Source organism: Dipodomys merriami, unplaced genomic scaffold (genome assembly GCF_024711535.1).
Source record: "Dipodomys merriami isolate MVZ:Mamm:240054 unplaced genomic scaffold, mDipMer1.0.p SCAF_94, whole genome shotgun sequence".
Taxonomy (NCBI): Eukaryota; Metazoa; Chordata; class Mammalia; order Rodentia; family Heteromyidae; genus Dipodomys; species Dipodomys merriami.
The window spans coordinates 3,300,430-3,325,624 of record NW_027206557.1 but is presented as its reverse complement, the minus strand read 5'-3'; the positions used below and the strand labels follow the sequence as shown (position 1 = coordinate 3,325,624).

The 25,195-nt window shown below is 43.3% G+C and overlaps 1 protein-coding gene across 5 annotated transcripts in view; it reads left to right on the top strand.

The window, feature by feature from the left end:
* Bbs9 (Bardet-Biedl syndrome 9) overlaps window positions 1–16,238 on the top strand; it is a 318,806-nt gene extending 302,568 nt beyond the window's left edge. For all 5 annotated transcript variants that reach the window (XM_070014257.1, XM_070014260.1, XM_070014259.1 and 2 more), the window contains 2 exons: window positions 13,686–13,796; window positions 13,979–16,238. In XM_070014257.1, coding sequence (XP_069870358.1) covers window positions 13,686–13,796; window positions 13,979–14,010 — 143 coding nt within the window. In that variant the 3' untranslated portion in view covers window positions 14,011–16,238. The remainder of the gene's footprint in view (window positions 1–13,685; window positions 13,797–13,978) is intronic.
* Window positions 16,239–25,195: the final 8,957 nt, after the last annotated feature.

The window sequence follows — 25,195 nt, the reverse complement described above, 5'->3', positions numbered from 1 at the left end:
CCTGGGTTACATAGTAAGACTCAGCAAATAAAGGAGTAAATGAATGAATAATTCACCTAGTGACACTTACATACCCCTTATTTATATTTCCTCTTTCTGCTCTCTCTCACACTGATGTATCACTAGCGCACTAGCGAATAGAGTAGTCTTGGGCTTGAGTCCTGAGCATATGTGTATAACAGAATAGGCTCACTCTCCAGAGCTCTTGTGTTCTTTTCTCTTTTTTCTCAACCTCTCTGTACATCATGACCCAGCTGCAGTCAGCTTCATAATCACCACCTAGACTTTGCTGTTAATAACAACAAGACAATTTGATCAAGCTTATAGCTTTTAATTGGTTTGGGGAAAGGAATTCAAGATGGAGAAATGTTGCCAGGCTCACTGGGAAATTAATAGCCACTTGATGCAAGAGAGAGAACTATGAAGAACACTAGCCTTCTTCTGTGCTACCCAGACAAAGTAGAGCCATGCTTTCACTACTTTCTCTCTCTCTCCCTCTCCCTCTCTATGTCTCTGTCTCTCTATCTCTCTTTCTCTGTCTCTCTGTCTCTCTCTTTGTCTGTCTGTCTGCCTCTCTCTATGTCTCTGTCTCTCTGTCTCTGTCTCTTTCTGTCTCTGTCTCTTTCTCTGTCTCTGTCTCTCTCTGTCTCTCTGTCTGTCTGTCTGTCTGTCTGTCTGTCTGTCTGTCTGTCTCTCTCTCTCTCTCTCTCTCTCTCTCATCCCCTCCCTTTCTTTTTGAAATTGTTATTGCAGAGTTTTTGGCTTCCTTTCTTTCTGAGCTGTGACTGTGTTTTATTTGTGTGTGTGTACTTTGAGAGAGCATTGGTCTCTGAAGAGGGAGTTAGGAAAGTATTTGAAATGGAAATGTTAAAAATTATGTCTCTTTCCAGTTGTACATTGGATTTCCTTGGGGTTTCGAAACAAAATGGAAATTGAAAACCACAACTGCCTTCTTTTCGAGCTAGAAAATACTGTGCTTACCAGTACAGAAAAGATCTAGGTGAAAGACAACAGACCCATGAGAAGACCTAGGCACTGGTGGTGGGGAAGAAGGCGAGCATTCCTCTCTCTCCCTTCCCACCCACTCACAATGGTGGACAATACTCCTATCTTCCTGTTTGGAGCGTTTAATGACCTTGTTAACATGTGGGAAAACATTGTGATTGGAGACTTTAACAAAATAGTGAGCAGGTTTTTTTCTTTAAGTTTCCATGTTTATGTTCTTACTGGGTGTGTGTGTCTTCCAAGTGCTCCAGGTTAAGAACTAAATGTGTTAGAAAAACAGATGTAACACAAATAAATGGAAGAGTTCTCATTTCCTTCAGTGAACAGCGCTCCAAGTTCCTGAGCAGTAATTTCTCAGCACCTTCTTTCCATATCAGAAGTTGTGTTCACCTCATTTCTTTTCCTTGAATTCTCATGATCTGCACTGATCAGCAGTCTGTAGAGCCAGCCATGCACCCACTACGGCAAGGGATCAAAGCACAATGCCACAGTGATGCAGAAATCACTCCTGCCAACAATTAATTGGGGAATTCACTTGATGAAGCCCTGTTTACAGACTGACATCTGGAGAAATTCTTAACCTGGATCCCTTCCAGTCTGTGGGATTTATGGACTGTGCTTGCTTTTTTGTAAATAGGACTCTTTTTCTGCATGGTACTTTCTATCTACATAATTATCAGTAGAGGAAAATGGCAATGATCCTACAATTCCTTAATCCTTTGTACCAGATGAACCTATACTGTGGTCCAGCCAGGAAGAGAAGAGTGCTTGGACACCTTGTTATCAAGGCTGTAAGGATATCTTAACTGGAGGATCACCCTGCTCTCTGAAAGCCTACCTCTCTGACGAGCCCTTATGCCTGAGGGACTGAGTGTTCAGCCTTTATAGGGGTTTTTAAACCTGTTGGGACACATGTGAGACCTCTTTAAATGGATTAGACTCCCTTTTATTCACATGCTTGGTCTCTACTGGGAGGAGTGAAATGGAAATATTTTCAAACATAGGGTGCATGCATAGTCTTGACCATGTTTTTTAGCTCTTACCTTGTGTGGGGGGATCAAAGTTGGTTGGTAGACAGCAGAACCAGGCTGTGCTCATCCCCAGGGCTTCGATCCGACACACACTATGCTGACCTTTACCTGCCTCTGTGTAACCGAGATCATTGCTGTTTCCAGCTGATGATTGGCCTTGTCTCTGCAAATACAGGGAGAAAGAAAAGTTGTAAGGCAGATTTCATAGAATAACAGAATACTACATACCACTTAGAACTGGAAACCTAAGACTGTAGAGATTTTTTTCTTTGTGTTGAGTTTTATAACTGAAAAATTATGCCAGGTTAAAGGTGGTATGTTTCAACATTACACACAGTGAAGGGTAGAGTAAGATGAGAGATGATATCCGGACATATGTTCTTGAGTTGCATCTTAAGACTAGCAACATCAAGCATTCCTATAATCCCAGGCTAAGGCAGAAGGCAAACACACAAAGAAGGATAGCTGATGAAGGAACTGTGAAGTCCAAGTAAGGTACTGACTGGGGCTTTGGTCTGAAGTCCAGTGTGGAAAGACAGGTTGTGATGTGAAGGTGTGAGCCACACCTCTCCAGAGCTTTGGACATTTTCGTCTCTGTCATAGCCCTTGTGTAAGTCCCTACCTGTGTTCATCCATACCTCTTGCTGGCTAGTCTCTTGTTCTGGTTTGCATTTTTCTAGTGGCTAATATATTTTGTACGCTTTCATATTTTATCACCCACATCTCTAGCAAGTTACCTCAAGTACCTTATGTACATGTATACACACAGAAAATTAGATATATGGGTTATTCGTCCTTTTCCCTTTTCACCCTCAGTATCTCTCCTCCTCCTTCTCTTTTTCCTCTTGCTCCTCCTTCTTTGTTTCCTCCTCCTTCTCCTTCTTTCTTCTTTCTCTCCCTCCTTCCCTCCCTTCCTAAATAATTTCTACATACTCAGCCAAAATTGCTATATAAGCATATTGGATGCTTGTCTTTAAATAGCTGTATTTTCTGTGGGTTAGAAAAACATATATTTGGCCATATGCCAATGGCTCATGGCTATAATCCTAGCTACCCGGAAAGGCTGAGATCTGAGGATCATGGTTTAAAGTCAGCCAGGGCAGGAAAGTCTATGAAATTCATATCTCCAATTAACCACCAAAAAGCTGGAAGTATAGCTGTAGCTCAAGTGGTAGAATACTAGCCTTAAACAAGAAAAGGTCAGGGACAGCATCTAGGCTCTGAGTTCAAAGCTCCAGGACTGTCATTCACTACACAACAAAACAAAAACCCTACCATATAGTTGAAACAATAGGATAGAAAATTGTCAAGAAAATATGTCTATATAGAGGAATTCCCTCTGTTACAAGATGCCAGAGGATGCCTGAAGTCCTGTAGCACTGAGCTCTGTAACTAGGTGCTTACTATCCACTATAGCTTTGGCAATTTGAAGTGTGACAGCAAAACTGGCACCAATTTCTTTTTTTCTTCTTCATAAATTCATGGTGAGATTTGTTCTTTTTGGAGATCTTACCAACCTCAGAATCCTTTTTCTTAGTGACAGCATTCACCTTTTTATTTCAAGGAAGCACTTTATGACCTCTCTACCCACATTGCTACTACCATCACTGCTCCTGAACTTTAGGGCCATTTGTAAATGTTACTTGAGCACAGACAATGACAGTAATGCCATGGTACTGCCATGTGATGGTTCCCAGGTCATTAACAAGTGGGTAGCAGACATCCTGGATACACTGAGCTCACATCATGACTCACATCCTAAGTCGGAAGGGCAAGTTGAAGCAGGATAGTGTGAGATTTCATCATACTACGTGCACAATTTAAAATTTTTAATTATTTCTGGGCTTTTCCACTTAATATTTTCTGCCTGTGTTGACCTTGGGTAACTGAAACCATGATAAAATGGAACCACGGGTAAGGTGACACTGCAGCGCCTGAGTGTTGCATTGTAGCCTCCTCCTTTGTTTCCCTTCCCATTCCTTCCCATCCTTCCCCACACACACACCAAAGTTGTAAAGTTCATTTTCAACATAACGACATGTACGTCTCATTGTTGCAATGGGTCCACCTGTATCCCTATTTAAACGATTTGTTTTTTCCCTTCCCCTCCACAAATTATACCAACATCAAATACAGGGAAAGCAGGGGTTATACCGTGGGGGAGGGACATACAAAGCAACAAAGAAATAATCTTATAAATGTGTTAGATACAATCACATAAAAGAAAAAAAAAACATTTGAATACATATCTTAGGGTTCATTTCCATGACCTTTTCTGCTTGACTCAGACATATACTAGTTATTACAAATAAGGGAAACCATGGGACCTATGTTTCTTTGGGCCTGGCTTACTTCACTTAATATAATTTTTTCCAAGTCTTTCCATTTCCTAACAAATGGGCAATGTCATTCTTTCTGATGGAGGCATAGAATTCCATTGTGTATATATATCACATTTTCTTGATCCATTCATCTACTAAGGGGCATCTCTGGGTTGGTTCCATATCTTAGCTATGGTGAATAGTGCTGCAATAAACATAGTTGTGCTGGTAGCTTTAGTATGGTCTTGTTTGTGATCATTTGGGTAAATACCCAAAAGTGGGCTTGCTGGATCACAGGGGAGCTCTATGTGGAGTCTTTTGAGGAACCTCCATACTGCTTTCCAAAGTGGTTGAACAAGTTTTCACTCCCACCAACAATGCAGTAAGGTTCCCTTCTGTCCACATCCCTTCCAGCAGTTCTTGATTTGATTATTTTTCTTTGTAGGCTTTTTCCTCGTTCTTTTCTTTCTTGTTGCGTGTGTCCCTGGGATTCGAATTCAGGGTCTCACCCTTGCTGGGCAAGTACTCTTAACATTTGAGCCACACCTCCAGCTTTTTTGCTTGTTTTTTTTTTTTTTTTTTTTTTTTCAGATAGGGTCTCACACTTTTACATTCAGCACTATATCTGGCTTATTGAGATTAATCTCACTTTTTGCCTGGGCTGGCCTTGATTTCAGTCCTCCTAATCTCTGCCTCTTGTTACCAGGGTCTCTTGATAACAGGGTTTACAGGCATGCATTACTGTGCACAATCTGATTCCCTTTAAATACAGGAGGAAGGCAGAAAAAAAAATCTTTCTTCTCATAATCTTACCCATATATCAGGTTGGCTGTGAGTTCACACCATCTGTTGAGATGTCTATAAAATAAAGATCTACTAAATGAACTAAAAATAAATTATCTTTGATTGCACATAAATGGTACAGAAGTGTTTCTTTGCCAAGAAAACAAACAGAAATAATGTGTGGCAAGCACATCGGTCTCATTGCGACCCCTTTGCAGACAGGAAACTTTACCTGCTCTGGCTCCCACAGCTGGTCTAGCCAGTCCACAACTGTCTTCACAGCAGACATAGCCAGTCCATTACTGTGAACACTTGAATAATCCAGCCTCTAGCCTGACACTCAACCTCCTTCCCCACCAGTGGCCTGTCTGGTCACTGTCTGCTAGATTTCACTTCTGAGATACAAGGAAAGAAATACTTGATGACCATCAAAAATACTGACAGCCGGGCGCCGGTGGCTCACGCCTGTAATCCTAGCTACTCAGGAGGCTGAGATCTGAGAATCGCAGTTCAAAGCCGGGCTGGCTTTGACCGTGAGACTCCTATCTCCAATAAACCACCAGAAAACCGGAAGTGGCGCTGTAGCTCAAGTGGTAGAGCCCTCGCCTTGAGCTGAAGAGCTGAGGGACAGCGCCCAAGCCCAGAGTTCAAGCCTCATGACCGACAAAAAAAAAAAAAAATACTGACAATATGTAGAATGTATGAGAAGAAACTTTTATTAAAAACATTTCATCAGGGACTACTGGTTTCCTGGTCCTACTTATCACTCTCAATGGCCTTTACTTTGGTTAAATAAACCCTTTGCTACCTTACTATATTAAAAAGATGTTTCCCAAGACTAATTATAAGAAAATATCAGACCATTGAATCGCAGGTACATGTACTGAATAGTCTCCCAAAGTATCAAGACCAGTCCAAGTAACTGTCACAACTAAGAAAAGCCAGAGAAAACACGATAACCTACGTCATGAAGTACTCTGGAAAGCACTCTGATACAGAAAGAGGAGGTCCGATAGAAGCTATTATTAGTTAATAAGAATGCATTGACATTAGCACAGTCATGGAACAAATGGAAGATGTTAGCAATAAGGAAACTGCTAGATTTCTCTATTCAACTAACACTGCTTTGAAAAATATTACCTATTTAGCATGTAAAGCTGTCACTGCCCAAAGTGAAAACATTTGTTGCACCAAGCAAACAAAATGCATTAAACTTGTTATGGTGATGTTAGAAGATATTCTGGTGGCGATGCTACAAGATGACAGGTGGTAGGATGGCAGGGTTAAATGCCTGTAGGGACCCTAGGGTTAGGGCATGCAGAGTAGCTCTCCAGGAGCCTTGTTGGACCAAAATAAGCATCTTTCAGCCTTCTCATGGCCCATAGGCCAAGGCTGGCACATTGCCTGCTTTGGTGAATACATTTTATTGGACCACAGTGCTCATCCCCATTAGCACACTGACTATGGTTGCTCTTGTGAAGCCATGGTATGAGTAGTGACACCAGAGAGCAAATGGCTTATAGAACCTAAATGTTTTGTACTGTTTGACCAGGTTACCTAGTAGTTAACTGGGCCTAGGATAGAACTTAATGCTTAGATAAAGGTACATCAGGAGAGCACAGTTGGGACTTGAGATACAGTAGCCAGCTGCCTAGTGACTGCAAGGTAAGTGCTCCATGCATTGTATATGCACTGTCTGTGTCCTTGCCTTGAGTTCTGTTGGTTTCTGTGAACCCTGCTTTTCTAGACCCCTCCCCCCACAAGAGGGAGTTCATCTTGGCCTATTTATCCTCCTCTTCTTGTGATATTCCTGATTTGCACCTAAAAATAAAGAAAACCCAATGTGTTTCAGTGTGCAAGGCACTGTACATAGCCATGCATTTCTCCTTTGTGAAACAAGGCTCTTAAGTCTGCTTTACAGGTAAAGAAGTTCAGGCCGCTGTCACTAACATCATTTGTTCAGGAAGGCCACCTAACTGACCAACCCATCCATCAATCCCCTTTGGTGCTAGAGGTGGCTTGGGCTGCCTCACAGGAAGCTATTGTTGAATTTTCAAGGATTTTTGTGGGTTAATTGTTGAATATAGCTATTATTAAATGTTGTATAAGTTTACCACCAAATAAATTACATTAAAGCAAAGACATATACTTGCAGCTCTCTTTTCTTAATGATTTAGCTGTGTTTTACTGTAACCAGTGTACATGAAGACTTTTATGTCCATGGGCTCTGTAGTGAAGACAGGCTAGAATTCTGTACTGCTAACACAGCCACAGTCAGGGTTTGGTGATGTCATATTGGCCACTTGAAATTGACCATGATGGAGTAATTGTACATGACAGTGGGCAAATAGTATAGATTAGGATTTTGCTTTCTGCTCTTTTCCTGGAAAGCAAGCTGTAACACATTTACCAGCATAACTCTGCTTTCCTTGCGTACTGATTTTGATCTCCTATATTCTAGATGACAGTCACATTTGTATCTGTCTGCCTTTTTTTTTATTTGTCGGTTGCGGGACTTGAACTCTGGGCTTGGGCTCTGTCCCTCAGCTCTTCAGCTCAAAGCAAGTGTTCCACCGCTTGAGCCACAGTTGTTTATTGAAGATAAGAGTCTCACAGACTTTCCTGCACGGGCTGGCTTTGAACCGTGATCCTCAGATCTCAACCTCCTGAGTAGTTAGGATGACAGGCGTGAGCCACCGGCGGCTGGCTCTGTCTGCCTCTTAACCTGTCACCTCTGTGTAGCTTACAGTGAACTCCAGCAGCACCTGCAGAGGGTGGGTGCCCTCCTTCAGTGGGGACAAGGATCCTTATGTAATTTCATGTAGACAATGTGTTTTCCACTTGGTGAGGAGGATCTTCAGAACTTTATGACTTTTTGTGGCATAAAGGAACGGGTTTGTGGATAGTTTTCATTCCCTAAAATAAATCCTAGAGTCTTCATTCCATGGCTGTGGGGACTCCTGAGCCTCAGCCCTCCCAGCATCCCATGCCTCCATGCTTTATACTCTGTTTCCCTGGGACCCTGGGACCCTGAACTGCTGCCTCTGCACCAGCTGGACCTTAGTCCAAATTATCCTTCTCAATCCTATCTCATCCAAGAGGCCCAGCTATCGAAACCCAAAGGCAAAAAGAAAAATAGATAGGACTTATAAAGGGGTTCTGTCCCAATAAGCTCCATGTAAGTAGAAAATGGAAAATGCATTTAGCTCACAAAACCTACCAATCCTTCATCTTAGCAGCCCAGTACTGTGTTTTAAGGCCTTTCCTCATGATTCTGGGGGACTAGGCAGCCACTGCCCCACCCAAGGGGAGAAGATCATACCACAAATCACTAGCTGAGACAAGGGAGGAGAATTGCACTGCAGATCGCTATCTGGGGAAGAGATCCAGATGCAAAAATCTACCCCATTTCTACAGAATGTAGTTGCCCTTGCACTATGGTGAAGCTGAGGGCAACATTGTTATGTCCAGACTACTAATGATTGAGACCCATTCCCAAGCTCCCTGAGGAGAGAAAGCACAGTGTGGCTGGGAATCGTGGAGATGACGGAGGAGGAACAGCAAAAGAAAAAGAAATTGCTGTCAACATGTAAAATGAGGACCAGGAACCCTTCCTGGAACAGTGATTTGAGGACTGAGTTAACATATTGCATGTGCAGCAGTGCACCCAGCATGTAGTAGGTCCACATTACTGTTAGATCCTAACTTCTTGGATGCCCTTAGTTGATGTCCAGGTCAGGAAATCCTCCACTATTCCCTATGGCTGCTTGTAGCTCCTGTGTGTTGTACATTCAGTTTTTATTTGGAATAGTCCATCCAGTGTGAGTTTCCTTTCCCTTCTTTACTGGGGTGAAGGCTTGGAGGCTAAAGTTCTTCATCTAGTATCTGGAGGACACAGGTTCCACTTCAGATCATCTCATTAGTTTAAAAGTCTGTTCTCTTTTGTTGTTACTCTTAAATTCTTGAATATATATGTACATATACATATGCACACACATACATAAGCTTTCTCCTAGCAAAAATCTCCCTAAATGCCCCTCTGCCCTTAGCAAACTCAGATTCAGCAGGTATAGGTGGGGGCCTAAGATTGTGCATTTTTACTCAGCACCTAGATGATCCTTTTGCTGCTAGTGCTGACTCTTTCTGACATTCTTCTGCCCATCACTGAGCCTGCCATTTTCTTTTTGCAGGGTATTTACTCATCTACACTAAAATTCTTATGATTATAAATATTCCATGCCACGGAATCTCCCAGTGTCTTGACCTCTAGATGCAGGACATTCCAGTTAACCAAGGGCAGAAGCTTAAGCAGTTCACACCAGGACTTGTTACCCTCACCCTTAGCATCAGCAGTGGAGCCCCTGGCTCTTATAAATGAGTGGCCTGTTGACAAACTTCAAAATTCCCTCTTGAAGCCTTGGTTATTTTTTTTAGAACTACTTCTAGTGCCAATGATTTTTGCAAGAAAATGGCCTGAGGCAAGGATTAAAATGGTGGTAATTTATGGGGGAGGTGCAGACCCAAGAAAGGGCAAAGGGAATGGGAAGATGTGGGAGGTATGCCTGGGATGAAGTCTGCACAGGTGGCACTTCTTCTCAAGAGCCAGAGAGACTCGTGGGATGCATCCTCTGTCACACAGCACTTCTCTGGACATCTGCAGAGAGTAGTGACCTCACCACAGCTTGGGGAAAGGCAGATGGAGACTCCTTGAGTCCACACCCATTATCCTTGCCCGCCAAGGATTGGCAGGGACTCTGGACCCAAGGTTGACAGTCTGACTGCAGGGAGAAGGCGAGTGCATAGTCAGGGCAAGGGACTAAGAAGCTGTGCAGTGGGTGTGGACTCCTGTGTGGTGCTAAGGCCGCAGGCAGTGTCAGGCCAGTACAGCACCTAGATGTAGAGCACAGATGCAGGTAGCTTGTCACCTCCTGAATTTACGGTTAGGCAAAGAGAGAAATTCACAGTAACTGTTGGTTGCCCACAGCAAATGATGTTTCTTTTTCACATGGTAAATAACTACAAAGCGCTTTTTAAGTGTTTATAGGTTTTATGTCAGCTGGCATCAAAGGTAGATTGTAATTCATCACTGGAGACAGTTAAGTAGGGTGGACGTGACTCTATTTCCATGGGGGTGGGGGGAAGAGGAGGAGCTGTCTGCCCAACTCTGGCCCAGCTATGAAGAAGTCACTGCCCTGATCTGAGTCTAAAATGAGAAACCAAACAACCAACAGCAAGTATTCCCTCTTCCTGCCCTTTCATTGGTCCTACAGGAGCCCTTGGCCCCGCCCGCTACACCACCCCTGGCCCCTCCCGCATGACCCTGTGCCTTTTCTGAGTAAAAATGAAAGAGGACGTTTCATCTCCTGACACCTGTTTTCCTATCTTTAAATGAGAACAACTGCCTTTCTTGTGGTGCTGCTCCAGGCACTTAGAAAGCCTGCTGCCATGATCTGCAGGCTTCGGGAAAAAGGAAAACCGGGCCTTCCTTCTGGGTGAGATGCTTCCCCAGTGAGATGGGCTTCCTTCCTGGTAGATGGCCCTCTTCCCCGGGGAGGTGGGCCTCCTTCTAGGGGAAATGGTCATTTGCCTGCAGAGCTGGGCCCACTCTGTTGTTAGTGGATGGTTGTGCCTATTCCAGGGACCTGCGAGTTTGACACTGGGAATGCACCTGCCCAGGGAACTCTCGCAAGGGTTTACACTACACCCTCGGTCCCCCATAGGTCAGACCTTCCGGTGGTGCCTTCGTGGCTTTGCTGATGAGCTGTAGAGAGCTTGGTGGGAAACTGTGCAGGAGGCCTGGGGCTGGAGGAGAGCAGGAACCGTCGGGCACCAGCGCCACTGCGCTGCTGTTCCCACCCTGTGCTTGCGTGCCTTTGCAGCTTACAATGTACTGTGGGGTTTGTCTGCCCCATCCTCTTAAGTGTCTGAGGGACACGACTCATCCACTGGAGAGGTGTTTAAGATAACTCTCTGTAAAGGAACATTCCTTAAAGCAATAAAAGCCATATACCACAGACCAGTAGCCAATATTATACTTAACGGGGAAAAGCTACAACCAATCCTCCTAAAATCAGGAGCAAGGATGCCCACTGTCGCCACTCCTCTTCAATATAGTCCTGGAACCCTTAGCCAGGGCAATAAGGCAAGAAAAAGACATTAAACGGATCTGCATAGGGAAAGAAGTTAAACTATCCCTTTTTGCAGACGACATGATACTATACCTTCATGATCCCAAAAACTCCATCCCCAAACGCTTAGAAATTATCAATCACTTCGGCAAAGTAGCAGGATACAAAATCAACCCACAAAAATTAGTCGCCTTCCTGTACACTGACAATCTACAAGCAGAGAGGGAAATAAAGGAAGCAATCCCATTCACAATAACCTCCCAAAAAATAAAATATTTAGGAATTAACCTAACCAAAGATGTAAAAGAACTATTTAATGAAAACTATAAAAAGTTAAAGAAATTGCAGAAGACACTAGGAAATGGAAAGACCTTCCATGCTCTTGGATAGGCAGACTTAATATAGTGAAAATGGCAATACTGCCAAAATTAATATACAAACTCAATGCAATTCCTATTAAAATCCCAATGACGTACATCTCTAAAATACAGAAAACAGTCCAAAAATTCATATGGAACAACAAAAGACCTAGAATAGCCAAAACAATTCTAGGAAAAAAAGACAACATGGGAGGGATCTCGATGCCGAACTTCAAACTCTACTATAGAGCCATAATAACAAAGACAGCATGGCACTGGCACAAAAACAGACCCGAAAACCAATGGAACAGAATAGAAGATCCAGAAATAAATCCACAGGCCTACAGTCAGCTGATATTTGACAAAGGAGCCAAAGACATACAATGGAAGAAACACAGCCTCTTCAACCGCTGGTGCTGGGAAAACTGGGCAGCCACATGCAGAAAACTGAAAGCGGACCCCAGCCTATCACCATCCACCAACATCAACTCAAAATGGATTAAAGACCTTAGCATCAAACCTGAATCCCTGAAACTACTTCAGGACAGAGTATAGGAGAGACACTTGAACTTATAGGCACAGGAAGGAACTTCCTGAACAGAGTCCCAGGGTCACAACAAATTGGAGAGAGACTCAACAAATGGGACTACGTTTCTGCACAGCTAAAGCTATAGCAACCAACCTAGAAAAACAACCAACTAATTGGGGAAAAAATATTTACCAGCAGTATATCAGACAAGGGGTTAATATCCAGTATATACAGGGAACTCAAGAAACTAATCCCTCCCAAACCCAACAAACCAATTACTAAATGGGCAAGGGAACTAAAGAGAGACTTCTCAGAAGAAAAGATAAAAATGGCAAAGAAACACATGAGGAAATGTTCACCATCCCTGGTTGTGAAGGAAATGCAAATAAAGACAACCCTGAGATACCACTTTACCCCAGTCAGAATGGCCCACATCCTCAAGTCAGCCAATGACAAATGCTGGAGGGGATGTGGAGGAAGAGGAACCCTATTACACTGCTGGTGGGAATGTACACTTATACAACCACTTTGGAAAGCAGTCTGGAGGGTCCTCAGAAAGCTAAATATTGGCCTCCCGTATAACCCAGTCATACCACTTCTAGGCATGTATCCTGAGCAACAGGAACCAGTATACAAGGACACGTGCACCTCCATATTTATTGTAGCACTGTTCACAATAGCCAGGATATGGAAACAACCCAGATGCCCCACCACAGATGAATGGATCCAAAAATTGTGGTATCTATACACAATGGAATATTATGCAGCCATTAGAAAGGACAAAATAATGGCATTTGCAGGGAAATGGATGGAGCTAGAAGAAATTATGTTGAGCAAGGTAAGACAAGTGCAAAGAGACAAACAGCATATAGTTTCCCTGATAAGTGGATGTTAAATCCAAAATGTTAGGTGATATGACAAAATTAACAGGACTTAAGAAATAAAGGACTTCCACTCATCTGGTCGAATCACTACTAAATAACCCCATGCTGCTGATCACATGTATGGTATATATGTGCACACCAGAGAGGAACCAGGAAGACGACACAGAACTAGAGGGAATCCGGGAAAAACATACAACAGCGGGACCCATCTGGACATTGACCAAAATGAACTAAGCAACTCAATGGCAGCGATGGGAGAGAGGGAACAAGTGGGAAAGAGGGAACAGCTGATGCTGTGCAAAGCAAAAGAAATGTACATATCACACAATGTGGAAGAAATAACTGTATCGCAAAGCCCATAGAACTCATAAATGTTTAGACTGTGATAGACAATTTGCTCCAGGAAAGTTAGAATGTGTTTGTGACTTTAACTAAGCATCACTATCCCACAATACTGTGAAATTTGGGAAGGTATGTAACCATTTAATCACAATAAAAAAAAATTAAAAAAAGTTAACTCTCTGTGGCCCGGTCCTGATTGTGGTCACTCCATGTATAATCTTCGTGTTTGGAGCATTTCTACACTGCAGTTACTGTGTACAGAGGCAGACTGCCTAATCTAAAGCACTATGTGTTTTCACCTAGGCGGTTGTACTCCAATCCCAGAATCAGACCAAGAGGAGAAATCAGTAGAACAGGACTCCACAGAACTGTTCACCAACCACCGCCTCCTCCTAGAAGAGACAGCCAGACCTGGTAAGAGAGTGGGTAGAGTTGCACAGATTGGGGACAATGGCACCTGGGTCAGTTTTTGCTAGACCTGAGAGCGTTTTTGTACAAAGACTTGTTTCCCTTATCACTGGTATGGCTGATTGGATTGTCTGGGTACTGCTGCTATAATCTAGACCTTCTGTTCCCTCCCTCCCTCTCTTTTCCAGAAGTTTCAGCCCTCCAAGGAGTGTCTGAATAGTCTGAGGAGAGGTCTGCGGTTGAGAGGAAGATGCCCTTGCCAAAGCTGACAAGTGTGGACCACACACCAGCACAGTTATAGGGCCGACACAGGTGCTTGTTCAGGTCACCCTTCCCAGTGACACCCCATAGGGACCCGGTCAATCTACTTGTTTTGCTAGGAAGACTTCGAATACCATAGACATGTCTGTAGAAAGACAGGATCTGCTATTTCTTGCTGGGAAAGGATGTTGCTGCCTCTATTTATCGGTATGCTTACAGTCACAGGATATATAAGATAACATGGTTGGGGACTGACTTGACAGTGCAGAGATTCACGTCCAAAACAACTTGGTACTCTCATTTTTTTTCACAGAATTCTTGTATAGTAAATGTGTCAAGTTTAATAAAGTATCTCATTGTCAAACAACTGGAACTTAATCATCAGGGGGATGTATAAGTGATTTCTCTACTTAACTTTTGAAAGGAATTGCAAAATTGTTACTCCACAGGAAGACTTGAATATGATTATTTTTATCAATAAGCAACTACTGTGGAGCTAAAAATACAAGAGGACAAGTTTTCTAATATTATATGAAAATTTCTAAATATTTTCAAGGCTGATAGTGTGTTAACTTCCTTCTTTAAAAATAATTGGGGGAGAGGGGCACCAGGACTTGAACTTAGGGCCTTGTGTACTTTGTTTTCTTGCCCATGGCTGGCCCTCTACCACTTGAGCCAAACCTTTGAGAGGAAGTTAGGTCATTGGGGAGTACCCTTGAAGGAGGGATCCTCACCCTTTTTATCCTCTTAGTTTCACTTCCCAACCTGAGGTGAATAGCTTCCTCTGCCTTGGGTGCCTGCCTTGATGTGCTACCCTAACCATGGGGCCAGCCACTGTGAATCACCATCTTTTCTCAAGTTATATTTAATTATATAAAACACTATAAACTCAGGCTGGGAAGGTGGCTCAGTGGTAGAGCGCTTGCCTTGCATGCGTGAGGCCCTGGGTTCGATATCCCAGCCCCACATAAGCAAAAAGAAAAAAGCCGGAAGTGGTGCTGTGGCTCAAGTGGTACCTATGCTAGCCTTGAGCTGAAGAGCTGAGGGACAGCGCCCAAGCCCAGAGTTCAGGCCCCACGAACGGACCCAAAAAAAAAAAGACTATAAACTCGACTAAATAATTTTATTATCTGAATCACATTATCATAGAACTTTCTCCAAAAAAATCATACACAAAAATATGCAAATATTCTATATTACATATATAAAAATACATCCAAAGCTTAGAAGGAAGGATTTTGAATGTTTCACGATAAGGAAATGATAATGCTGAGGAGACATTCCACAGTGTACACATTTATTGAAATGTCACGTGGTACCCTATAAATGTATAGTTTTGGAGTATCAAAATTTTTTAGATTTATTTAAAACCTATAAGTAGTTATACAAAGGAGTTTCAACTTAACATGTCAGTTTATGAGTACAATACATCTTGAGCCTTTCATTCCCTTCCTCCACCCCCCCCCCCCCCCCGCCCCAGGAGTATCAAATTTTTTATTTGAAATTTAAAATACAGGCCTTTCACATTTTTTATTGGCTGCTCCAAGGAAGAACATTGCTAGTCAACTTTTCAACATAATCTAATTTATAATAAGATTTCTAAAAAGGATGTAATAACTCACTTTAGACTTTAAAGGTACCTTTTGAACTTAGTAGACTTAAGTTTGGTACTGGTACTGGGGCTTGAACTCAGGGCCTCACACTTTGATTCAGCTTTTTTTCTGCTCTCTGTTGGCCCCACCTCCAGGCCTGTATTTTTACTGGTAATTGGAAATAACAGTCTTGGAGATTTGTCTCTCCAGGCTGGCTCTGAAGTACTATCCTCATTATAGAATTATAGGCATTTTATATCCATCTTTTACCTTTGATTTTAGCCTCATGATTTAAAAACACATAAAAATTTTTTTTTCTAACACTCAAATAATAAAGGTGAGAACTGCCTTTCCAGAGGGGTGCAATATGATGCTCCCCACACAGCCAGGGACCAAGGGTTACTAATGTGCTTTCTCTGCTTTACATATTTCAAAACTTAGTCATCAAACTTTATCAGAAAGAAGGTACTAATACTTTGTGGGCCAAGCTCATAGTAACATATCTTTATTTAATGTTACATTTCTGTGAAACCATGTATTCAATTGAATTGTCCTTAAATAAACACAATCTTCCTTACATTATCAACAAATTAAACCTGGACAATTGCACTTGCTACTGTGGTTGCCTGTGAGCCCTTCTAAAACTCTTCCATGTTTTATTGCTGTGTAAACATTGAGGAGACTTTTAAAGCGTGAATTTCACATCTGGGTCCTCTCTCTTCCACAGTTTTTATTTCAGTCTATTTATGCACTTTGGAGTTTCATTTTTGAAATCCAACTTGGCTCTCACATTGTTAAGATTTACATTTTCTTTGCAATGTGCCATAGGTTTATAAGATTTACCATTAGGATTTTTCATGTGATTAGATGCTTTTAATTACAGCTAAAAATCTTTTGCCAAATAATGATTTGAAAGCACAGAAATGGTACAGTTGAGACAAGCAAAGCAAAACAGATCTAGGTGAAAACCACATCAAGTAAATCTGCCTAATCTGCATATGGGGAAGATTGACTTCAATTAGAAACAGAACAAAAGATAAATGGGGTGAGAAAGGCAGGTGGAGAACTGTGAAGTATCGGAGCTTCAATGCTATGTTTTACAAATCAGCATAACTGATTCTTCTGTGCAGAGTTTTTGGAGGGAAGAAGCAAATGCATATATAATTATGATTCTGCAAATTGCATTTACTGACTGTTGAGCAAACTCAATTAGATTACTCAACCACAATGGCTCCCCACCCTGTGTCAGTCAGGATCAACTCTCTTTGCTGGTTTCCTAAGGCCCTAAATACTTAAGCACACTGGGTTCTTGTGTGAGAGTTAGGTTTGTCAGGCTGCCAGAGCCCTGCTCAGGCCTCTTCAGCCCTTCTCAAAGATGTCATGATCAAGTTCACAATCACATCCTTGGTAGGCCCAAGGATGAGAATATTTCTTCTTCCCTACGTATCACTGGCCACACCCCTTTCCTCTAGCCACACAGCTCTGTGTGCACATGCATGTGCACACACAGACACACATACCACAAACCACACGTCTGTGTCTTCCGCCTGTGTTTTCACTTACACATACTTTCCATCATTCAACTGCTCATCTTACAAACATTTATTGTCTATACTTAGTGATGGGGACATGACAGATATTCGCTACTTATCTTGTCCCTGGTTCTAGGCTCATCCTCTGCTTCCTGTCCACCATGATGTATACAGCCTCCTCTGCTACATGCTTCTGCTGCCATGACGTTATATGCAAGTGCATGTGGTCAGCCAGGGACTGACCCCCTGAAACCATGAGTCATGTCTGTCAGGTATTTGGTCACAGGCTAATACAAATAGAATTTCAAAGGAAAAGCTCTTCTGCCCACCCAGTGTGACCAAGTACAGAAAATGAACTTTACTCAGGGTGCCCCACTGCGGTGGCACACCCCGCCACCCTGCTCTTGTGCTGTAGAGGTGAAGTGTGGGGGGCAGGGTGCCCCCCATGAAAAATATGGGGATCCCTGGACTTGCGAGGCTACTTGCCAGAGAGAGCAACTTGCTCAGAGACACCAAGGAAGAGTGGTGTGGATGTGATGACATAACTTCTGGGCACAGGAAAGGAGAATGGCCTCGTGACCAGCCCACGGAGAGGGAGGAAGCCATGTTGAATGGTGATAAAGAAGGCAGAGGGCCTGGCTGTGCTGTGCTGTGAAGGCTGTTCGATTTGTCCCCTTACAATATGTGTGTTCTTTTCCTTCTCTCTAGACCCTGGTCCCCATCCCCTTCATTCCTGAGAGCCCCAGGCTCTTGGCTGTGAAGCCTGGGGGAGGTGGGGAGTGGCCCCTCTCCCAAGGGTGCAGTTTCCCACTCTGATCTTTGTGTCTCAGGCTCTGACCTCCACCAGGCACTGGAGAGGTGCCTCAGAAGGAAGGCAGGCCAGGCCTGATCGCAAGGCTTGGTGTGTTGAGTACATGGAGACAGCTTGGCTACATGTGTGAGTTCAATTTTTAAAAGCTCTCCAGCGGGTGGCCCTAAGTCATCCAGCACCAAATCGGAGGCCTTGTTCCTCCAAAAGACCCCTCCCTTTAATTCAAACCAAACCCAGCCTGATGTAATTTCAGATGGTAAGGAAGCACTGGATGCGAAGTGGAAGCCTGCGGTTTGTGCCGAAGAACTCAACCATGACTCGCTCCACACCACGGGTGCCTTCCCAGTTCTCATCAGCTCCCCCAGCCTGGTGGCACTGCAAGGGGGCGGGGGGGGGTGCTCGCTCCTGGGGAGGTTCCAGGGAGCGGCAAGGGAACCAGGACAGAGAATCTCAGCCACTAATTGGTACATAGAACGGAACAAATTCCGTCTCATCACAGAAAGGTATTGGGTTTCATGTCGAGGGAAAGGAGAATCCTGACTACAAATTAGGCTGGAAACTGTAGAGGAGGAACTGTTTGCTGGCTAGACTGGTGTGCCAGGCTGTAGTGAAGTACAACACAGGAGAAGGGTAAGTGCTCAGCAAGTAAGCATGTTTGCTCTAGTGTTTCCTATACTGTCCTATGGAGGGCTGGCTCCCTCCTCTTGTGTGAAAGTTCCTCATCCTGAGCTTTCAGCCCCTTTCCTTAGCCATGACTTCAAGCAGCAGCAGCAGCAGCAGCAGCACCACCACCACCACCACCACTAAGTACTCCCCCTATCCATGAAGCATAAAGCAAGTAGAATGGTGCTTTAGACATGATTTGGTTTTGTGAAGTGTGCAACAAGTAAGGCTGGCTGGCAGAGCCTCTGATTGGCCCCCACCTTTGTGCTCACCTCACACCTCTCTGCCCAGAAGGTCCTCTCCCACCTTTGGCTGCCCCCAGCAGCTGGCTTCTCTTTTTGCCTGTCTGTCCTTCCTCTGGGTTTGTGAGTGAAGCAAGATAGCCAGGTTGAGGTGAAAGGGGGCTGAGCCAGAATCAGGAATCACGGCTGAAAAATCACTAGAAATCAGCAATGGAACCAAGACCATAAAGAATAGGCACAAGACCCCCTCACAAGACTGTCACAAGGTTATCATGAGATTGACTGCCATGTCAACACAGGATAATTGGCTAGATGACCCTATATCTAGGTGACAAACTCGGGACTGGAAAACGCCAGCAGTGAGGGGACAACTGTCCCTAGTGCAATTTGAACTGGGTGCCTTGCACTGGTTAGGCACGCCACCTTCCCTATTCCTTTGAAATTCTTTTGTTCATGGTCCAGATCCCTGGGCTGCGACTGTTGAGAGTCTCCCTCTTCTGTCCTAGGAATCTTTCCTGAATACCTTCCCAGTGCATGGTGCTCTGGTTCTTTCTCCTCACAGTAGCCTATTTTACTGCTTGGCTTCAGAAAGACTTCTACCCTTCCCTCCCCTCCTTTCTCCTTTTCCCTTCCCCTTCCCTGCTCCTTCCTTCCCCTTCCCTTCTCCCTTTCCCTTTCCTTTCCTTTCCCCTTCCCTTTCCCATTCCCTTCCTTATTCCCTCCCGTTCCTTATTCTCTCCCTTCTCCCCTACCCTCTTGGTCTATGAAAATTAAGGAAGAGCTTGATGTATGTTTGTTGGCTTTGGTGGATACTGCTAACTGAAAGGCCACACTTGTGCGCTCAATCCCTCTTATTAAAAATGGGTAAGTAAATAAATGGGAGGCAGTGGCAGATGTCAGTGGTTTCTTCAGTGGTGGCCCCCTGGGGGTGTTGGCTTGGTGGCTGTCTGGTGGACCTAAGCCTCTGAAGATTCCTTTGGTTTATGGTAAGAATCAAGAAGACTTCCAGTGTGTTGAGCGTTCCACCCCTTCTAAAGCCCACCTGATCCTGTGGCCCAGACTAGGATTCACCTAGGCTGGGGAAGCCACTTGACCATGTACTTAATCCCTGAGAAAACTCCACTTGCTGCCGCTGGCTGTGGAGTGGCTCAGACAAAATCCCCTCTTCTCCCCGTGACTTTTGATTTGATTGAGTTGTGTTTTTTTCCCCAAGGCAAAGTGTTATGAAGATACTGCTTTTACTAAAAGGTAATTCTATATAGTTTGCTTTTGTTTTGTTTGGAAAAGGATTTCAAGAGGAGACTTTAAAACTTTTTTTTTGAAAAAAAAAAAACACACACACAATCGCCTTTTCTTCCAAGGAAACTTATGGATTTGGGTGGAGTATGGGGGGCGGGGACTGATTTTCATTCAAGTCATGTTAGTCGGCTGACAGATTTGGAAGGCTGGTTTCTTACGAGCAACTGCTTTGCAGTGGGGAGCTGATAAAGCTAATTTCTTTCTTAGGAAAGGAGTAAGAGAGGAGATGCTGGCTAGGCAAATGCCAGAATGAGTTTATCGTGCTATCTTTATGGGTTTTGCTAGCACCTTCACAAGATCTTGGAATAGCTAGCTCATGAAGTAATAGCAGAATACATGCAGTATTCTTTCCTGTGAACTTTTACAAGTTCAGAAGAAAGGTTGTTTTCCTCATATCAGAACTGTGTTTAATTATCTTGGAAATCCCGTGTTGAGGTCAATGAGAGGGCACGCCTTGGGCCAACATCCTTTCCTCACTGTGGTAACATGTGCTATTGAAGATGGAACTTGAGGAGTAATGGTGAGGTACCTAGCACACTTGCAGGCTAACAGAAGGAATTGCACAAGTCCAGACCTTTCCCTGATGCCCTGTCAGGTGCACACCATCTTTTCCCTGAGTCCTGTTACTGTGAGTTTGCACTCTGCCCAATGCATTGGAAATGCTAAAAGGAGCAGCAACAGGGCCCTGCCTGAGACTCAGTTGGTAATGGGTCAGGCCTGGTTGTGGAACAGCACATTTGTAAGAGTCTGGCAGGATTTACACTAGGCTCCATACCTGGGCTCAGTGAATACATCCTGCAGAGGCTGGGGAGAATGGGACACCCTCCCTGGCTGGACCTAGAGAGCAGAGCTGCCCCTGGGGGGATGTGTGGAGATGGGGAGATTTTCCTTTGTGGTCCTCGGGCTTCACCTTTATTGTCTTCCCTCTCATGGTGACTCCAAGCCATGGGATCCCCAGTGGCCTCCACACTCCGCCCCAGTTTGATCCCGTGCTTACAATTAGATGCCACAAAACAATCACAGCCCCTGCCCCTGGGTCTGGAGTGAGAAGGTTCTTCCAACACAGGCCCTCCCTGCGTTCCAGTCCCCAGCTGTGTGTGGATACCTGGCTCAAGCTTCCTAGGAGTGTATGGACACTGAGCTTAAGCTCCTGAGGATGGCTGAAGACTGGAAGGAACCAACAGAGAGGAAGTCCTCTGTCTGTGGTTTGCTCCATATCCTGTGGAGAAGGCTGGTGTGCCAAAGAGCTCAGGGTGAGCCCAGCCAATGTGAGGCCTCAGAACCAGTTCCAGACTCCCCCTGTCCCAGAGCCAGCCCGGCCCATGCAGCCACCGCCCTCCTGTCTGTGAACCGCCCTTTAGTACTATTCCTCATTTTGGTTCAAGCAGCTTGTGTTTCTTCTGTTGCTCCTCTCTGGAAAAAAACCTTGTGTGCCGGGACTCCAATGTCTTCCCTTCCTGAGATGGATTTCTAAGAGTCACACTAAGATTCCAATACGGGGTATATCAGCTATATGTCTTTGAAGTCTGCTTTAAAAATTGACAGTTGAGAAAGAAGTAGGGAATTAAATCACATTGCTCTGGATCTAAATGTTCAAAGTACAAAAGGCAAGCAGCTATGGGGAAGAACAAAGACGATGACAGTTTAATTTTAGTTTAATGAGTCCTCATTTCAGATGGCCACTGAAGGTCTCCAAAAGATTGTAATAATAATTTTTGAAGCCACAAAAAATGTAATCTCTACCTCTTAGTGACACCTTTCTTGGGTTGAGGGAAAGGGAGAATTTCCCTAAAGGGAACTGTAGAAGCCAGCCCCAGAATGGCTTCTTAGATAACTGCTCCACAGTGTGAGGTTGAATCTGGTGGACCACCACGATTGTGTGTCGGCAATGCCTAATGTGACTACAGGAGTGGTTCCTGGAGATGCTACATATGCCACACACATTTTCTATCTGCAGGTCAGAGTCTCTGCAGCAGAGTGAGCAAAAGATTCCACCTCGCCCCACACAGCCAACCTCAGGGACAGCTCACCAGTTATGAAATTGGGCAGGAAATTTTCAGATCATGTTGACAGGTGTACTGGGGAAACCCAAGCGTCCATCTGAAGACCATGACAACTGTCTAGTGTTGCTACCAGAAGTTGATCTGTTGCCGTGACTTTTCTGGAACTGAGTTTAGATAACTCACCCTATGTGGGCTAAAAAATAAACCTCCAAGGTAACATGATGAGAAAATTCTGCCAACCAAGGGAAAGCAAACAGTATTGTGAAGCTTAAAAAAATAGACCTGTAGACTCTAGAAGACATTTGTTGTTTATTTTTATTGTTTTGTTGTATGTTGAGTTTTTTATTTTATTGTTAAAATTATCTTTAACTGAAGAGAGGTTTCAGTTCAAAATGTAAATTTGTGAGTACGACACATCTTCTTCCATCATTATCATCCTATCTATCACAAAACAACAACAAAAAAGACACCAGTAATTGCTTGAAAAATAAACAAAATCCCAGTCACACAAAAAATTTTTTTCAAAGAAAGAAAAAATAGAAGTATAGTCTCTGAGACTAAACACTCGAAGAGACCAGGCTGAGATGTAGAGACACTGGAATAAGATGACATACACTTATTTTCTTTAGGTTTGTCTTCTACTTCCTGTTAGCTGAGTGAATACTTACATTTTCCATAGATTGATTGCGCATATGTGTATGCATACATATGTGTGTACACCAATACTGGGGCTTGAACTCAGGGCCTTGGCACTCTCCTTTAGCCTTTTCTCTCAAAACTGGAGTTCTACCACTTGAGCTACAGCTCCGCTTCCAGTTTTTGGTCATTGATTGGAGGTAAGAGATTCAGACTTTCCTGCTGGAGCTCAGCTTAAACCTTAATCCTCAGATCTCAGCCTACTGAGTAGCTAGGATTACAAACATGAGCCACCAATGCTGGGCTGTCTCCAACATACTCAATTTTAAATGTGTGTACTTCAGAGGATATTTTTTCTTAGTAACAATTTGTCAGTTTTCTATAACTTGTTACATGCTACAGTGAAAGAAAATTACAAGGGTTTTTGTCTCCAAATTATTTAAAAGCAACTATTAAATATTTTCCAAGTGAAGGGGATTTTTGAAAAGAAATCTATTAGATGTCACTTTCTACTTTTATTAACTTAATGATCAAGAAATGAGTCCACTGATTTTTTTTTTAACTTTTAGAATTTATGGAGTTCCCCCCCCTCCTCAGGATGGTTATATCATCATTTTTTGTCCATCCTTGTTTGCTCTCATGATATCTTGATTTGTGAGAGATTAGGGTAATCTATTTCCCTAGGACATTGGATTTGTGTTTCCTTATTATTCAAAGTACTTTTAGTATAATACTATTTAGGTATGTAAAGGTTCACAGGAAGACTTCTAAACACAGTGTTCCTTTGTCCACTTCATCATCATTTCCCATTATATTTTTGTGACCCTAATGTTGTAAATATTTTTGCTTAAAATGTAGCTCCTTTACATGTAAACTCCAGTATTTTCTCCAAGTCTGTATCTCTTCGAATGGAAGATTTGCAATTTTATTATGGAGAATTTCCTACATACAGAAAGATCAATGAATCTTACTCTGCCTCGAGTAATCAGTTTATTAATATGAAGTATTTGTGTGTATGTGCACACATGTCACCAGTACTGGGGCTTGAATTCAGCCCTTAAACTTGGCTTTTTTTCCTTCATGGATGGCACTCTACCACTTGAACCATGCCTCTAATTCCAGCTTTTTGCTGGTTAATTGGAGATAAGAGTCTCATGGATTTTTCTGCCTGAGATGCTTTGAATCTCTATCCTCAGATATCTGACTTCCGAGTAGCTAGTAGTGTGAGCCACAGGTACCCAGCTTAATGTATTGTGTTTTGTAGAAAGGTTTTATAAAATTTGAGATAAGTGGTAGCAGAGTTTGTTCTAGCTGAAATGTTTCAGGAGAAAGAAAAACTATAATACTGCCTCTAGTAGGTAGAATCTCTTTGTGCATGAAGAATGGATGTGTGAACAATGTATTTTTAGGTTTACTGTGAGTTTAATCTCATTTCTTTGTTGCTTTTTGTTGTGTCCCTGATTCTCTGTTTTAGATCTAGAATTAGGTCTATTTTCTAGATGGTGACTTCTGACTAAACTGCTTTTCTTTTTGGAGAAAGTCACAAATCAAAATACTCTTTCCCCTCAACTCTGGAGCCATTACTCTGCCTTTTGTGTCTGGGGCTGCTCATGGACCATTTCTATTTTGGAGTGCCCAGTAATTAATTTACAAGTGGATTGTGCATAGGCAAGCAGACATGGAAAGCAAAGACTCAGCTGATGCACCGTCACAGACATAAATCACCCACGGAGGCCTGATGTAGGCAACAGTGGAGGACATGGACGCGTGCTCTGCAGGCTTTCCCCTCCGAGTGTGACTTTCCCTAAATTAGCTTCTCAGTGGGTTTTTACCTGTCAGATGAAGTCCTCTCCTGGAGGACCTCACAATGCTCAAGCAAACATCCTTGTATTTTCTGAGGTGTAAGGCTTGTGTTGTTCAAGCTTTGTCCCTCCCAAACAAATTCAGAAGCATCTCTTTTTTTCTTTAATGCTTGCTTACAGCAGTAATGAAGGCACTCTTGCAGTGGCTGCTGACATTGGCTGAATATGTTGCAGAGAGAGAGCAAGAGAGGGAGATGGTGATGGAGAACAATAGAGAACAATAGAGAAGGAGAGGATGATCAAGAATGACCGAGAGTGATGCAGAGAAATAAGCAATATTCAGTCAGTTCTTTCTCTGCATTCCCTCCTCTGACATAGTGTCTCAGAAGGGCCCCTTTGTTGTTTGATTTGGGGAGAACTTTACAACTTAATATCTGCTCATCCCTTGCTTTTCCCAAAGAGTGTATCCTTTTTCTGGTCTAATGCAGAAAACAACAATAGGAGGAGTAACGTTCTATTACCTTCAGTTTCTGGTACTGAGGGACATACAAATCTGGGGAGGAA